Source organism: Drosophila erecta, unplaced genomic scaffold, assembly GCF_003286155.1.
Source record: "Drosophila erecta strain 14021-0224.00,06,07 unplaced genomic scaffold, DereRS2 tig00000092-arrow-pilon, whole genome shotgun sequence".
In the NCBI taxonomy this organism is placed as follows: Eukaryota; Metazoa; Arthropoda; class Insecta; order Diptera; family Drosophilidae; genus Drosophila; species Drosophila erecta.
The window spans coordinates 4,245,806-4,262,447 of NW_020825207.1; the positions used below are offsets into that span (position 1 = coordinate 4,245,806).

A 16,642-nucleotide genomic window follows, 5' to 3' on the forward strand; every position below is an offset into this window, starting at 1 on the left:
ACTTTTAAACACCAGGAAAACACCTGCACTCCCTGCACTATATACACAAATTTTAAATTATATACATTTTTAAGAATATTTAGCTATTTTTTAATATATAAATGACGAACAAATTCAAAACTTTGGGCCCATTGTATAATTAAAATGTTTTCTGTGCACCCGCTCGGTCACTTCTACTCTTAAATTGTACTTATATTATACGAATACTCTTTATTTTACACCAAGCTCACAGTCATAAATTTGTAATCAAACGCATTTATGGCGGCCTCATAAAAGTGTGCTTGGATTTCTGATCTGCGATCACAATTTTCCAGTTATTCATTTAAAAAGGAAAATAAACGTCGAAGACAACACCAATAAAGATAAAGTGATTTTGATCTTACGTCAAAATGTCGTGGAAAAGTTCAGTCTTCTCTGCTTGGCGTACACTAAATTAATTAAAGAAATTGGTTGTGATTTCTGGGCCCATTTGTTTGATAAGAACACCGAAAAGCAATGGAAACTTTTCTGCAAGCGTCACTGTCTGACGTGAATGATGGGTGGGGGTGTAAATATTACCCCTAAATAACTATTTGCAGTTCATAAATTAGCTGATTGGTCGCAATTTTCAAATTAATAATTTCGCAGGGTTTGTGTCTTGGCTGGCCGTTGTGGAGCGTGGTGAGTTTCTGCGCCTGCTATGTTGGGTTTTCAAGCGGTGCGCCCGCGCATCCAAGCAATTTCGAATTCATATCCTTTCTAAAGTTTGGATAGTTTGGATACATCGATAAAGATTTTATGGTTATAAAGTCTTATAACTGTAAAAGATAAGTTGTTTTTCTTAACACTAAACTTATATTGCAAGAATTTTCGAAAGCCCGTGAAAACGAATTTCTTTTTAAATATAAATTACACATTTATCTAGCATGCAGTTAATACACATGCTTAGTTTTAAGCTTTATTGAGCTCTTAATTATTTAATAAATATTTTGTTAATCTGTGCGCTCTTCGCATGGGCTTTTCTCTTTCCCCTCTCTTTGTACGCCGCTCTCTTTCTGCGTCACCGTTTTTGGGGCCTTTGGCTTTTTGCTGCCAAACGCGGTCGCGCAGTTTTTGTCGTCGAGTCAAAGTGCGCGGATCGCTGGAGGAGTGAGCTGGAATTCCTGCCAAATTGAATTCAGTATTTGTTAAGTGCAAGTTTAGGTGTTGGTTGTTGTTGTTGTTGCCGTTGTTGTTGTTGCCGTTAAGCCAAGTTCGTAAGCAGGTGCAAAGGTGCCAAAGTGAGCTAATAACAAAACAAGGTAAACTTCTAATTGAAAGTGATCATGAAATTGCATGAAGAACATCCACTCAAAATGGGCACATCAAAAAAATTAATATTCCAGCGATATATGATTATGCTTTTTTGAATGAGTTCAGATCTAATCGAATCATATGTCCTGGAATAATAAGGGGTTTTAAAATGTTTTATATATTTGTTTCGTTTTTCTAGTGGAATAAACAAAAAATTTAAAAACTTTTTTCAATCGAAAGTCGGTTATTTCTGAGTTTTTTATATTTAATGGAATTTTTTCAAACTTAATTTTATATTAATGGGATTTAATTTTCCAAGTTGTTTATATTTAATTAGAATTTAATATTATTAATTACTTGAATCTCAGTCATGCTTGAATAGTTAAATAGTAACACCTTAAATTTTCTTCATGTTAGGCAGTCATGCAGTATATTTACCTTAATTTCTTCCTGTGCACTGAAACTAATGTTGTAATACCGTTTTGCATTTTGTTCTACCCCTCCCTTCGCAATTCATCAAATCTACTTTGATCGCCTTCCTCTTGTTATTGTTTTTCAGAAATGGGCTAGACTGCCCCCGCATGTGTCAATCGTAAAAATATAGCAATTTATGTACAATTTTTACTTTAGTCCGCCAGCGCGATTCGAGTAATTAAAAGCCGCGAATATAGAATATATAGTCTTCGTGCCAAAAGATGTGCATTTAAAAATGTGCCCACAACTTTGGGACATTTTATTGTGCTTTTATTTTGAAAGCAGCGTTGCGTGAAACGATGCGGTCGTGCGATCTGTTTAAGCTTTTAAGATTTCTATATTTTTTGGTATTGTGTTCAATGGCTAATTGTTAATTAGGCAGGGCAATGCCATGATCCCATGATATGGTAATGGGTAATGGGGCTTACAGAGCTTTGGGGCATTCAGTTCGCTTCACATCTGACACTTGTGATTGATGGTTTGACCGCAGCAATCTGATGTGGTAATTGGTACGCCCTGTCCGCCAACAGCCGGGCTTCACTGTGGCCCCGAACACGTGTGGGAGTTTGGGCTATTAACTCTGCAATTGCTTCTGTGTATGTGATTTTCCCCCACTTTTATCACTCCTGCCCCTTCCACGCTCGGCGTTGCATACAAATTGAAGGCTTAAGTAAGTTTTATGGCTTTTTAAGTGACAAAGTTGCGGCAAACAATTGCAAACGTCTATATCGTCAGCCGACAAACGCAATTGGGGCTAGCCCACATACAACAATTAAAAGAGCATTAAAATCAAGTACAGGAAAACATGTTCCCTGATTTTAGCCAAAGTTAATAGTCACTAAACTTTTTGAAATAACACTAGAATAGGCAGATGTCAGGTGACTACCATATGGGTAATACATCACTACTTGGCAATCACTTTGATGCCACTAAATGCTACTCAAAACGGCAATAGTACCGAAATCACTTGAAAGGTGGTCAAGATAATTTGTGTACTCGCTTTCAGGGTCCATGAAAATACATCATGGAAGCAAACTCAAAGATATTAGCTCATCAGTCGCAGCAACGAAATATTTATTCCCGAAATATTTATTATTATCTGCATCGTTTTTATCGCTCTTAATTAGTGACGAATGTCTTTGTGTGCGGCGCTGTTTCTTAACGACATTCTTAAATATTTGCATTTAATTACACTTTATTGGAACACATTTTTCGCCGCCTTTCGATTGAATTCGGCGTGAGTTCAAGTTCATGAACCCGTTGTTCATACACGTTTCAAAAGTCACAAAAATGCCTCGAATGACGAAAATCAGCCAGAAATGCGTTGAAATGCATTCGACTTGGCTGGGTGTGCGAATTATGTGAATTGTGTGAATTATGTGGGTTTTGTTCTCGCCATTTGTGTTAATTTGTTGAGCAAACTTTTACTTTATTGTGCGGCTATTATGCGAATTGGCACGGACCCACTCATACACGGCCAAATAGCCATATTTGTTAACGCGCTATTGAAAATTCCAGAATTGGTACTGGGCTATGGGGTTTGCAATTATAAAACACGCTTATCATCCATAAATAGTGCTCCACAGTAATCGCAAAGCAAACTCTAATCAGAGCCGATTAATTGCTTAGATTTTCATTCGAGGATCCAGCAACTCGAGGCTCCACACCATTTAACCATTCCCATTAGCTCCACAGAGATAATCAGCAACTGTGAGTCCGCACTATGGAATGTCAGTTAGTAGCTGGCCAATTAAAGCATTTCATAGAAACTAATAAAGATTACAATTACACGCTCAATCTGTACTTACAGTGGATGATTAACGGGCGATGACAAATATTGGAAGTCCCAGCTTTTCATCCACTTTTCCTGAGCCGCCAGTCAATGGAATTAGTTGTGTGGGCAGATTTTTGCTCCATTGCAGGCATTCCACTGATCCGTGGGCCCAACCTTAAGTCAACTCAATTACTATCTGCCATCCAGCGCCCCCTGCACCTCAATTAAGCAATGGAACTCGCGTTTTCATATCACAGCACTTGAGTCTATTGGCTGATATCGATAGGGGCTCATACTCCTACTCGTAGATGACGCAAATGAAACACGAAATTCATTAAGATTGCATTAGAAATGTAAGTACTCAGATTTGCGAGCATACAAAATGGGAATTTACATTGGGCGCTCCACTGATTGATTACAAATGGAATATTCAACGTGATATATGCAATATAAATTAATTTATATATATGTACATATGTTTTGAAGCTCTTGATGTTCACTGTGTGGGGGCATGGTCAACCAGTCTTAGCCCATTTTTGGCCTGTTCGTGACCGCATTGCGCCAAATAAGCAGAGCAAAGCAAACGCTTTCCACTGATGCCACTCTAGAACACTCTAAAACAGGCCTAGCAACTCGACCCTCTGATACCCCTTAACCGCCGGTTAAACACTCATTCGAGTGTGCTGTTCCCTCTTCCGACGGCGTTGTGCTCAAATATTTATCGCGCTTTTATGACTCGTTGCCAATTAAATATTATACACTTTGTTTGCTTAAATATAGTCTCACTTGCAGCTGCAATTGCCGATAAGATGGGTGTCGTCGAGTTAAGAGGAGGATTGCCTCCAGTTACCCACATTTCACGACACTCGGATAAAGCTTGAACATTTTTGGCACTGACATTTTCTGACTGAATTGCAAAACTGGGACTTTTCCAATTGGCGAACAGGCAAAAGTGTCGGCCAATTAGGCAACGAGACAATTGCAGCGGAAATGCAGATTGTTAGGCTGTCAGCAAAGGCCAAAACAATATCGCACCTTAAATGAGTGATAAAAGCGGCTAAATACCTGCTCGAGTCTGAGAATTGTCCACGTCCATTTTCAAACACATATCCATTTGCATTTTGGATTGCCATTTGCATTAACTACCACACATCGTTCGCTGATTTTCCCTGTTTTCTTTCAGTCCGTCAGTTTTAGTTGGAAAGCGAAGCCAAGAAGATGGGAAAGTTCGAGTACTCGCTGGGTCTCAATGAGGTGAGTTCGGAGTTCAAAGTTTAAAGGAAATACTAGATGATAATAACATTGAGTAAGCTAATTACCTACCTTTTTATGTGCATTCCAGCTGAAATCCAAGGAGCTGCGATTGTGGCAGGCGCTGATTGGAGAGTTCCTGGGCAATCTGATCCTCAATTTCTTTGCCTGCGGTGCATGCACCCAAATCGAGGATGGCACCTTCAAGGCCCTGGCTTTCGGCCTGGCCATCTTCATGGCCATCACGGTGGGTTCCCCAGGTGCTGTTTTAACTGCGACATTACTCATAACTATGTTTCCTTGCAGATTGTGGGCCACTTGAGTGGCGGCCATGTGAATCCTGCCGTTACCGCTGGAATGTTGGTCGCAGGACGAATTAGCTTGATCAGAGCCTTTTTCTACGTGGTTTTCCAGTGCTTGGGTGCCATTGCTGGAACTGCAGCGGTTAAGGTAGGCATTACATGCACATGTCTCAGTGAAATCAATACTAATATATAGTACTCAACAAAGTACTCAACGAAACTAGCCAATTTCCTTTTGAATTCGTCACCCAGTTTTCAAAAAAGTGAATACAGGTATTCAGTTCAATGGATCAGTTCAAATAAACTTTTGCACTATTTTCTTAAACATTCATTCGATAAGAACTTTGAGCTTGCAAAAGGTTGCAAGTTGTATATAAACAAAAATGTAAAATTATCTCGCTTACTCAAAATGCCTCACACATGTACATACATGTTATTAAGTTCTTGATTGCCCCACATCCGCTTGCGGTCAAAAATGACTTGTGTTTTGACCACAGCTTTCTTTCGTTGAGTGGATAAATGATACGGCTACGTCGATTTGAAGTATAACATACATATATGTCAATGTCAAGTATGTAGGCAAGGGCGATGAGTGAAGTGCCTTGATCAAACACTCGCATTTTCTGGATTAGTTTTATAAAAACAAAGCTAAACATTTCAATGAGCGGATAATTCAACAGAGGGCAAAGCTCCCTAAAATGAGTCAACTAAAAAACAAATGCGTTACAGCAGTTTGCAATAAATTATGCATTAGAATACAAATTTCTTTTTCGAATTAATGTAACATTTATCTAACATTTTCTGTGCACCCAACCCATAGATTCTCATCGATCAGGACTATTACAATGGCCTGGGTCACACCTCCCTGGCGCCCAACATCACCGAGCTGCAGGGCCTGGGAATCGAGTTCTTCCTGGGACTCCTGCTGGTGCTCGTCGTGTTTGGGGCCTGCGATCCCCACAAGCCGGACTCCCGCTACACGGCGCCACTGGCCATCGGAATGGCGGTGACCCTGGGCCACTTGGGCACCATTCGGTACACCGGGGCCAGCATGAATCCCGCTCGCACCGTGGGCACCGCCTTTGCCACCGACATCTGGGCATCGCATTGGGTGTACTGGGTGGGACCTGTGCTGGGGGGCGTGGCAGCCGCCCTGCTCTACACCCAGGTCCTGGAGGCGAAGCCCGTGCCGAAGGCGAACGAGGCGTCCGAGAAGTACCGAACGCACGCCGATGAACGCGAGGTGAGAGTCAGGTTGATAAGCGCCTGGAGCGAGGAGTCCTTCTACTGATCAGTGATCCCACCCACCCATTACACACACACACAGACACACCCATCACACACACACACAAACACTCACTCACACTTGCATTGTAAATACTCCCAAATTACTTGATTTCAGGCATGCAAACCGAATCGCAACCCGAACCATTTGTCCATATCTCGCTAAACTATTACTTTTAAATGTGTTATGTTCTATCGCTTTAGCAGCAGATATTCGTATACTAAAGCTATACGACCTGCACGCAAATCTCTAAAAATCTAAGCCGCTTTTGTGAACCGCTAGCATTGGTTTAGAAAATCTTCAATCCTATCCACCGAACCCGTCCACCATCTCGATCGGTTTGCATCCCTGTTTATTTAGCCAACTAAATGTTTATTATGGCAATTTGTTTATTTGCAGATGCGCAAACTGGAGGGAGCCCGCGACTACGCCTAGATATAAGGAATCCTATGCGACTCGAATCTGGGAACAGATCTGTTTCAGATGAGATCTGTTTGCTTAATCCATTCATTTCAGTGTCTAACATGCCCATGTCGTGTTCTTCTACGTTCGTGTGTATTTATGTATTTATTCATGGAAAGTTCATTTTCAACTAACTAATATTTAATGTGTAAGCTGCCCTAAAGTCGACAACAACATTACTTGTACTCTCAAGCGTTCACAATAAAGTGGAAATCAGTAACTGAAATACATGTGTTATTGCATTGGAAAATATTGTCTTGATGACTAGCTGAAATTTGTCTTGGTTTTTCAACTTCGAAAAGAGCGCCAGGAAAAGCTTATGCTGTGAGCTTTTCCGGCCGAGTTTTCCAACACTCGCTATGCGGAAAAGCTCCGTGGCAGCATACGGCAAAAGCGTCATGCGCCAAAACTGTCAAAAAGCGTTAAGGGAAAATCGGAAAATCCGCAGTCGTCTCCGCCGTTGGCAATGTCGTTGCGTGTGACCTGCTAAATAAATTACAAAATTAACAAATAAAAAAGGCCATCGACACAAATTGGCCACAACTTATTGTTCAACAATTGTTAAATTATTCGACTTAGTGAATTAAATGATTGGCAAGTGTGCACGGTTAATTGAAGAGCCAGTGGAAAATCAAGGCGAAGCGATGCACTAAGTGTTGTGGGCCAAATCAATAGCAAAGCAGTGAGGGAAAAGTCACCAATCGACGGAAAAGCGACCGAGACCACGGCGAGGGTCGAATGCAAATTGCAGCAGACCTCGGTAAGGCTAAGAGCACAAGTTGGCCAAGTTAAGCTGGCCCATCGATTCGAGAATCGGCAACACCTTATGAAACAGCGACCCAACCGACCCGGAAAAGCGTGAAACGAAGGGAAAGGAAAAGCGGAAAGTGCTGGGAAAGTGGAGAGGCTGCAGCGTCGTGTAAACACACCACACAAAATCAATACTCGCGTGTGTCTGGGCCACCGAAAGCAGCCAGGCAGTCAAACATGAACGAGGACTCCAATTCAGTTGGCCAGTAGTAACTGGCATTAAAGGCAAGTACTTAAGCGGTGCAAAGGTCTAAAAATAGGCCACTTGAAGCCCTGCTCTGCATTTGACCCACTGTGCAATTAGCTCGTTAGAGCCATTAAAACTTGATGAATGGCCAGAAATGTGATCGGCAGCTATAATCATCGCTAAAAGGGTGGCATTGCGAACACTTGTTGCACGGGCACCACAATTTGACCCAAATACCAGTGAAATACCACATTCTACTAGCTTTAGTGCAGTGTAGTTTGCTTAGTGGCTTCCATGGTGGCAAGACTTTGTTCTAAATTGGTAGGAGGCAAGCCAAAACCTTAACCTGAAAAGATCGATGGACGGCGCTAGTTTAATGCTCCCCGATATCAAGGGGCATATTAGTTGGCAGATCAATGGATGTCAATGGATGTATACATCAATATCAGCATTTAACTCATTTAAGTACTTAAAGTCTATTGGATTAAATCTCGCAGGGTTATAAGTAAATGGGTCAGCATTTCGTACTTAAAAACTATAGCAACCGCACTACCAATAGGTACCAATTAGTCAGTTATCCCCAGCGGTTTTCACTCGCCTAAAGAATATTCTTAGCAGTGGCATACATATAAATATAAATAGTTTGGTCTGCGCTCCGCTCGCTTTTCTGTTCGCCCGCCCTCGCAGTATTTTGACACTTTGCCAAAGTTCAATGCAAAAAATGCCACAATAAATTCAGCCAAAGCGAACAAAAAGTGTGTAAAGTGCAGAGCGGCGTGTGAAATTCGAAAGATATGATATGACATACCACATGGTGAGCATCGGAAACGCCGGTCAATCCCAGGGTGCCCAGAAACCATTGACATCAGCAGCAGCCATGACTTGAACACCAACACTCACACCCATTGACCTAGAACACTTATTAGAGGTTGTGCCACTCTATTTTTAGAGCCATGTTTTTGATCCACTTATATCTATGCGGTCTATATATACGCCACATATTCAGATTGTCATATTGACGTACGCATGTGAGGCTGTTCCGTGGCAACTTAAAGCATCGCCACAAATCAACTCATCGAAACTCATGGGTCGACCCTCGCCCGTGTGCACCATTAACGCGCCATAAAAGTTGGGAAACCAGAGTTGGTCACAGTTCGGGAAAGTGTTAATCTTTGTGCATCCCATGCTATTGTGGGAAAACACTGGGGACTTAAAATAGGACACGTTCGGGGGAAAACTTGCTGGAATTTCTGTAAGTCAAATTTAGGCATATATAAATAAATAAAATAACATACGGACGGGAAAAAAGTTCTGCTTAAGAAACCGTGAATTTAAGATATTATAAATATTTAAATAAATTATTTAAATTGAATTTTTATATGACTAATAATTACTTTTAGTGACGGCATTATAATGCTTGGCTACAGGAACAGGAAGTGAGTGCAAACTGCAGACAGCATACAGTATAAACTGAGTTATATTTGGCCCACTCCAAGTAAGCAGCAGTTGATAAGACATTAAAAAGATTATTAAATAAATCATTCCAGGTGGGTGGAAAGGCGGAAAAGCGGCAAGATGTGGACGCAGAGAAATGCAGTTGGCAATTGGCTGTTGGTATTAACAGGTAAACCCTTCACTCATCCATCCTCACACACATCAACAAGCACTCAGTTTTAGTCCGAGAAATGATCATCAAATATTAATGAACAAAGGTCAACACCTTTTCGAATTGAGTGATAAACAAATGCCGAATATGAAACCGAATGGCCAGCATAATTTCTCGCTGCTTTATGGGACATAAAATTAGATTCCAGCACAGTTCAAAGAATTTAGTGGATAACGATATATATTTGCTTCATCAGTAATAAAACAAACAGAGGGTGTAGTGTAGGGAAAACAAGAAAGAAAATGTTGATTTCGATTTTTTCGAGGAAACGAATTCCGCAAGGATATTTTCAACTTACAGTTCCAAAAACATATATATTTATACAATATTTTATTATACACACTAAGTAAAAAGAACCGCATTAATGTGAATAAGTTGGTGAGTTCCATTCAAGAGCAAGCTGATCGATCGAATTGAAATTGTTTAGATGAGGCACCGAGATGATTGATTTTCATTTGTTTAGCTGCTAAGCCATTAACAATTCAATTGAATTTGATTGAAAACATTTTTTACATTATTTTTATTTTTCATTTTCCATCGGTAACAAAAAATACATATAGTTTTTTTGGCATTGGCAAAATTCGCTACCACCGATAATTGTTTTCCAAGTAAGTTTCGTTTTGCGTATGATTTCCCCATTCGATTTGAACAGAATTGCCTTCAGTTTTTGTACTAATCTAAAAAGAAAATAATCCCCTGTAAAAACGTGAAAAGCAATTGTTGCGTTCGATTTGAGTTTGGTTTGGTTTTCATTTCTGGTTTCGTTTCGTACGTGCCGTTGATTGTAAATGCCGTTTTATATCGACTGTAAGCAGCTGTCTGTACTCTATACATTCTATCCACCCATATATATTGCATATTCCTGGTCACATCCAACAACAACACGTATGCGTCTTGATTTGCAGTGAAGTTAACACCAATATGTAAACGTAATTTGTAAAAAGTCTTTCCTCTTTGCCTTATACAACACTGTCACCTTGGTAATGTTCATATTTGAGAAGGCGGTGGAGTCGAATGGCATCGGAACCTTGTGTGCGGTGTAAACGTAATTCCCAACGTGTGTAGTGTTAACATTTCACCCACCAACTACTACTGTTTTCCCCTCAAACTTACCCAAAGTCAGCTGATAACTCAATGACAGGTACAGTTGTGCTTGCTCGGGGAAATGCGGAATCGGAACAAGCTGAGGGATCAACTGTACCTGGCACGGGGCATAGTCTGGTGCCCAATTAAAACCCAAGCCCCTTGATTTTGTATCTTTGGTTTGTGCTCCTTCTACTGCCCACTTCTACTTTGCTCTCTCTCTTCCATTATTTATTTGCAGCCGTTATCGGATTTCTAACTTTCATATGGATTCCGCAGACCTCAGCCGAATGTCAAAGTATGAGTCCATTGCCTTTCCAAACCAGAAACCTTTTGCTTAAACCCATCGATTACCTTTTTGCCAAAATATAAAAAAAATAAGAGTCATGCATAAGTATATGTACAATCTATTTCTAACTAACTCGAGTCGGTTTATTTCGAGTTCGCCATGAATAAGAAATATTTTTGGATTATCAGTGTTACTCAAGATCTTATCGTTTTCGTATTCAAAGCTCGATCTGCCGATAGATTAAGGCTATCTCCTCTACTCCTAAAGCTATGCCACCAATATCCATTCAGTTCTTTGGGGCATCCCCATTACCTTTTTCCTAACTTCACCTATCTTTCGTTTGCACTTTTTCCCTAGTTTGTTTGGCACAAAAGCTTTTCGACATCCATTCGGCATTCTTTATTCAGTTTAATATTCGTACTACCCTCTAAAAATTCATTAAATGAGGTTAAAGTCTGTGGTAAAGGGAGTTTCGGAACAAAATAGCTTCTTTAGAATCAAAGATCATCAAACAGGTCAAAGATCTGAAACAAACTATACCCGGAATAACGATATTTACATTATATTTACCTCTGTATGCCTGTATACTTCATATGGGAGAGTGCGTGCATGCTTTAAATGACACTTTTTCATAAAATAGAACCCTAGTACATCCTAAGACATCAATGTGTATTCTGTTTTGTACATATTTCTTTGCAATGTATTTCAGTGAGAAAAAATTGTTGTTCAACATTTGGAAAGAATTTATATCGATAAATGTTTTCTGCCTGCTGTTTGTTTGCGTTGGCAACTCTTGGCATGCTTTTGTATGTTGCACGTTCTGGCATTCCTGTACCCAAACTAACCTAACCTAAACCTAACCAAGTAGTCCGAAGATCAGCAGAGTAGCGTACTATGATCGAAAGTTGATAATAACGAGATATCTTTTCATATAGCGCGATCGATTTACTGCTATGAGTGCGACTCCTGGACAGATGCCCGCTGCAAGGTAGTGATAAAAACAATGGATGCGGACTATGTATAGTGTATTAAAATGATACTTTTTGTAATTATGCAGGATCCCTTCAACTATACGGCCCTACCAAGGGACCAACCTCCCTTAATGACCTGCAACGGTTGCTGCGTGAAAATGGTGCGGCATCAGAGATCACGTGAGTACTTAGCAGCCCCGACACAACTGTACCCCGGACTTGGGACGTGACTGTACCTAGATGTCTGCCCACTGTCAATTGATTATCCTTTGACTGATTGATCGTAACCCTTGTGTGTGCGTTTCGCCGTCTCTTTCTCTCTTCTCTCGCTCTCTCTTTCAGCGTACGAGGTGGTGCGACGCATGTGTACGTCACAGTTACAGATCAATTTATTCATGGTCGATCACGTGTGCATGATGGAAAGTTCAGGCAATGGACATATGTGCTTTTGTGAGGAAGATATGTGCAATTCTAGTAAAAATTTACACACTAATGGTTGCCAGCTGCATCTCATACCCATCGCAGTGGCAGTGTCTTGGCTAATGGGTCAATTGCTCAGCAGATAGAAAGTGTTAGGCTCACCCACAGAAATCCACATACTCAGAACATACAGAACATACAACACAGCCAGTGAAAACCCTACACACTCACTATCTCTCTTCCTCTCTCTATCTAAGCGTATGATTTGTAGATTGATTTGATTTTGATTACGATAACAGTTACGATTGATTTGTTTTGGAGCACAGTCTGCAAAGGTCGGACTTCGAGTTGCTTCGATCAGCATCAAGCGAAGACTCGAAAAGCCAATCTACGGAATGTGAATGCATACCAAAGCTTCCAAAGACAGAAGGCTTTCTCTATTTCTCTATCACACACAGTAAACACACCCTAAGCGAGCTTGGGATGCACAGAGTTCTTGAGATGCGAGTTCAATCGAATCGCATCGAAGTCGAATCCGAATCCGAATCGAATCACAGTACTCGTACTCGGTATTTGAATTGCATGTTGTTGATGCTAAAGCTGAAGCATGTAGCGCTTAAGTAGGAATCGTAGTGGTTATTACATTTTGATTTCGTTGTTACTTACATTTGTAAATGCCCCGAACAGAGGGATAAACCTAAAACCAAAGCCAGTAATCGATTCACACTTTAATTCGTTAATAGACTTACTTTGAACATTTGTCTAATCATATGTAAACTTGGAATAACTCGACCCCAGACACACTGTGTACATAGCCAGCCCCAAAAAACATCAAGTTCATCCCAAAAGTATTGCAGTTACCAAGTGGAACATTTGCTCATCTTGTTTATTCCAAAGTCGGAGGATAACTCCATAATGCATAATACGTTACTTTGTTGTTAATACTCTGTATCCTAGATCTTAGCCATTAAGCTGTACTCTCGGTTCTCGCTTGGACACCAAAACCAACTAAAATCCCACGCATCATATCACGTACCGAAGCAACAATGAGACCGAGCTTTGGTGACCTATCGATCTTAGAGTAGAACCTGCCACCAGCACCAAACTGTATAAAGTACCAATCACCCTGGTCCCTTTGGTTTATGTTAACAAGTGATAATTAGATTGTAAGTAGAACCCCCAGTTCCCAATTCCGATCCCAAGCCCTAGAACCGTAAATAACCCGTATCCCTCATTGTGAAATTGAAATTGAATCAATTCTCATTCATGCTAGTGATAGTTTTAAAACGAATCGAATCGGAATTATAGCTTATATAGTTTATTATTTAAATTTTTCGAATTTGAATTAATATTATGAATGAATAGTTATGATTATCATCTCGACTAGAGTATTCGACTTGAAGTTTTGTATTCTAAGCGTAAACCTTTTCATTTGTATAATTGAAGATTGGCTAATAAACAACCATTTTTACCATACGTATATTTCTAGCAAAATTTACTCTCAACCGTTGCTGTTACTTTTTAGCTTAAATTTGCTTTATCTACTTGCTACTACTCACTTAACCAACTTTTCAACAATCGTGCACTTTTGCCCACGCATTTGTACAATACTTAACCTAGACTTGGCTTTAGTTTTAAAATGCTTACCAAAAACTAACAAAAAAACAATAGAAAATCCGTATCCGTCCAACAGGGAAGCATGAGAACTAAATTCGTTGCTTGGGCACAGGTAAGTCACAAGCCAAGAAAAAACATACTAAAATCAAAAAGTCAAGTACAGTTGCGCACCGTTTTCTTAGTTCGATCTTGCCTCACTCGTAGATGGATGGGATATCGGATTTTAGCCGGCCTATCTTGGTGGTTCACATACACACTTTCACTCCTTCCCCGATCCAGCACCCTCCAGCCTCCCTCCCGCTCCAGAAACCCCAAACACTTAGCGAAAACTTACCTATGCAATGTTTACACCAATCGTTCTTTAGTTTGTATTTGTATTTTTTCTCGCTTTCCTGGTATGTTGGTTTGTTCGATTACAGATAAACTTATATATTTTAACCACAAATATCCTAACGATTTTGGTTTGTGAATGTTGACAATATTCTTATAACCAGTATTTGATTGATTGATTGACGGTTAATGCGTTCGAAAGTTTAAACAAAATACATAAATCGAAAAAGGCAATGAACTTAAAAAGAAACACACGGATTTTGTAGTGCAAAAAATAACATATTTTAATTTAGTACTTTTTGTAGTTCCAACATCTATCTCAGCGCCTACATACTCTCTATTTCTCTTTCTCTGTATCTCCTCTATCTCTCTGTATATCTTTCTATCTGTTCAATTATCTTTCACTCTTATAACAACTAACTTTGATCCTAAGAATCTTTTTACTAACTTTCTTCCAAAACAGAAACCACATAGAACTCTCTCACTAGAGCCACACCTGTAGCATATACTAAAAAATCTTTAAGAGTACACAAAATCACAGATACACTCACTGAATGTTAGCGAAAAATATACAGAAAAGACGATACAGTTACAAAATTAGCTATGCACTTAGAGAAACACACAACAAACGACTCATGAATATACTATAAACCAATGGTGAATTTTTACTACTTGTAGGCGCGTTTTTGAACCAAAAAAAATATTAAATCCGTTTGAACAGCCCAATAATGCTGGGCCTTAGCTTCACATCCATAGATTCCTCACAATACAAAAAGCACTAAATTAATATCAAAGATCTTACCAATATAGCGAAATGCTAACTTAAGTGATTGGTATTGGTTGATGAATATTGCAAGGAAATGAGATAAAACCAATGAGACACAAAAAGCCCACAAAACCAACTCTCTAGAAGAATCAGCAGACGCTTTTATGTTTTCATTTGAGTTATGGTTTAGTTTTCGGTTTCGATTTATCCATCTTGAAAATAGCAGATAATTCAGATTTTAAATTCTCTTTACACCTCAGCCAGCTCACCACGCACACATCTAGTACTTCCCGCCACTCACCTCAAATCACCATTTCACCCCAACTCACCACGCCAAGTGGCGCACGCGCCCAAAATTCCACCAGTGGCGTGCGCAGGAATTTCTCGAAATGCGGCTAAGATGATTTTGTTTTTTTCATTTAAATACGTTAAGCTTATGTTTTATATGCGCAAATACTAATAGAAAAGCCCTCCCCCTGCGCACGCCACTCCGTTCCACCACCAACAAGGTTGCGCAGGCGCGACAGAGAGACACAGCTTCCCTCTCTCGCAGCTGCGCCACGCCCACCACCCACAGCCACCCACGGAAATGGTGCTTTTTCACATACGACACCACTGTCTGACTATGTTTTTCATCATGTACGCCATCGCAATCCATGCCACAGTGGTCGCAATGCCGCGACAGCCGCGCCACAAGTGCCACGCAATACTATTGATGGAAAATCAATGCCACTCGAAAAAGGCATTTTCGCACTTTGTGGGCGGCAGGCGCGCGTGCATTGCCGAGCATCTGAAACGTCGAGGGTAGAAAATGAAATGAAAATCGGCAGCCGCCTGTCACCGGCGAGTATTACCCAATAAAAATCGCTTTTGGCCACAGGCGGTCGCCGCCCCAAACTGTAATTGTGAACGTCCGTGCGGCCATTCCCCCAAAAATGATTGTGAATTATGATCGCATGAGCGATCCAACCTGAACCCAAAAAGAACTAAGGATCGTAAGGCAGCTGAAAAAACCGTTGGAGGATCGGCGCGGGATCTTGGCAAATCAAGCTTCTTCTGCTTGGGGCTTTTCAAGAATAAGGCTTTGAGGCTTTCTTTTTACTAAGCAGGTGCTTCCAACTCGCTTTGCTGGACAAATACCAACATACCGATACCAAGTTACCGATCTCCCCTCCATTCAAAATCGCTTGGCCAAATCAGCATTATAGCAAGAAATTTTTAAGGAGTAGCGAGTCTATTTTAAGTGTATTCGAAAACAAATTGAGCAAACCTTAAGTCAACGAGCACCTTTAAAGCTAGCAAGACATTGTAACCAGCAAATAAACAAAGTTAAGCAAAACAGCGAGTACGAAAAGCCTTGTAAGAGATTATAATAAAAAAAAAGCATTTAAACGAAGTTATAAAGTGAAGTTATTATTTGTATGCAAGTAAAATGCTAAGCCAACCAGCACAAAAATAAAGCAACAAATTGTTCAGCACATTCAAAAACAAGCCTTTCTTCATCACTTTTGGTCGGTCGCGCAGCGAAGCATTCAAATTACAAAATTGCACAATTAAAGAAACATTTTGTAAATTCCGAATGTTACAACCCACGCGTTAGCACATCTCTGCCGCTAACGCAATGGCGAGTCTTTTCGATAGTCCGGGCGAAATGCACTAGCGCCTGAGCACTCCGAATAATTT

General features: G+C 40.3%; 2 protein-coding genes across 6 annotated transcripts; both read left to right on the top strand.

Annotated features, from left to right (window-relative positions):
- The first annotated feature begins 1,079 nt into the window (after positions 1–1,079).
- On the top strand, positions 1,080–7,046 carry LOC6546863 (aquaporin AQPcic). Of its 4 annotated transcripts, XM_001976023.3 has the most exons (6): positions 1,080–1,280; positions 4,704–4,774; positions 4,863–5,018; positions 5,078–5,221; positions 5,894–6,316; positions 6,758–7,046. In XM_001976023.3, the coding sequence occupies exons 2-6, from the start codon at positions 4,739–4,741 to the stop codon at positions 6,791–6,793; spliced, it is 795 nt and encodes a 264-aa protein (XP_001976059.1). In that variant the 5' UTR covers positions 1,080–1,280; positions 4,704–4,738; the 3' UTR covers positions 6,794–7,046. The 4 variants fall into 4 exon arrangements, with proteins under 4 accessions (XP_001976059.1, XP_015011581.1, XP_026835880.1 ...); XM_015156095.2 differs by lacking the exon at positions 6,758–7,046 and having other exon boundaries at positions 5,894–6,379; XM_026980079.1 differs by lacking the exons at positions 1,080–1,280; positions 6,758–7,046 and adding an exon at positions 1,811–1,864 and having other exon boundaries at positions 5,894–6,379.
- A 160-nt stretch (positions 7,047–7,206) lies between these two features.
- On the top strand, positions 7,207–16,355 carry LOC6546862 (protein quiver). Of its 2 annotated transcripts, none has more exons than XM_015156096.2 (7): positions 7,207–7,855; positions 9,218–9,312; positions 9,365–9,441; positions 10,044–10,091; positions 11,791–11,843; positions 11,913–12,006; positions 12,169–16,355. In XM_015156096.2, the coding sequence occupies exons 3-7, from the start codon at positions 9,393–9,395 to the stop codon at positions 12,390–12,392; spliced, it is 468 nt and encodes a 155-aa protein (XP_015011582.1). In that variant the 5' UTR covers positions 7,207–7,855; positions 9,218–9,312; positions 9,365–9,392; the 3' UTR covers positions 12,393–16,355. The 2 variants fall into 2 exon arrangements, with proteins under 2 accessions (XP_015011582.1, XP_001976058.1); XM_001976022.3 differs by lacking the exon at positions 10,044–10,091 and adding an exon at positions 10,808–10,864.
- The last annotated feature ends 287 nt before the right edge of the window (positions 16,356–16,642 follow it).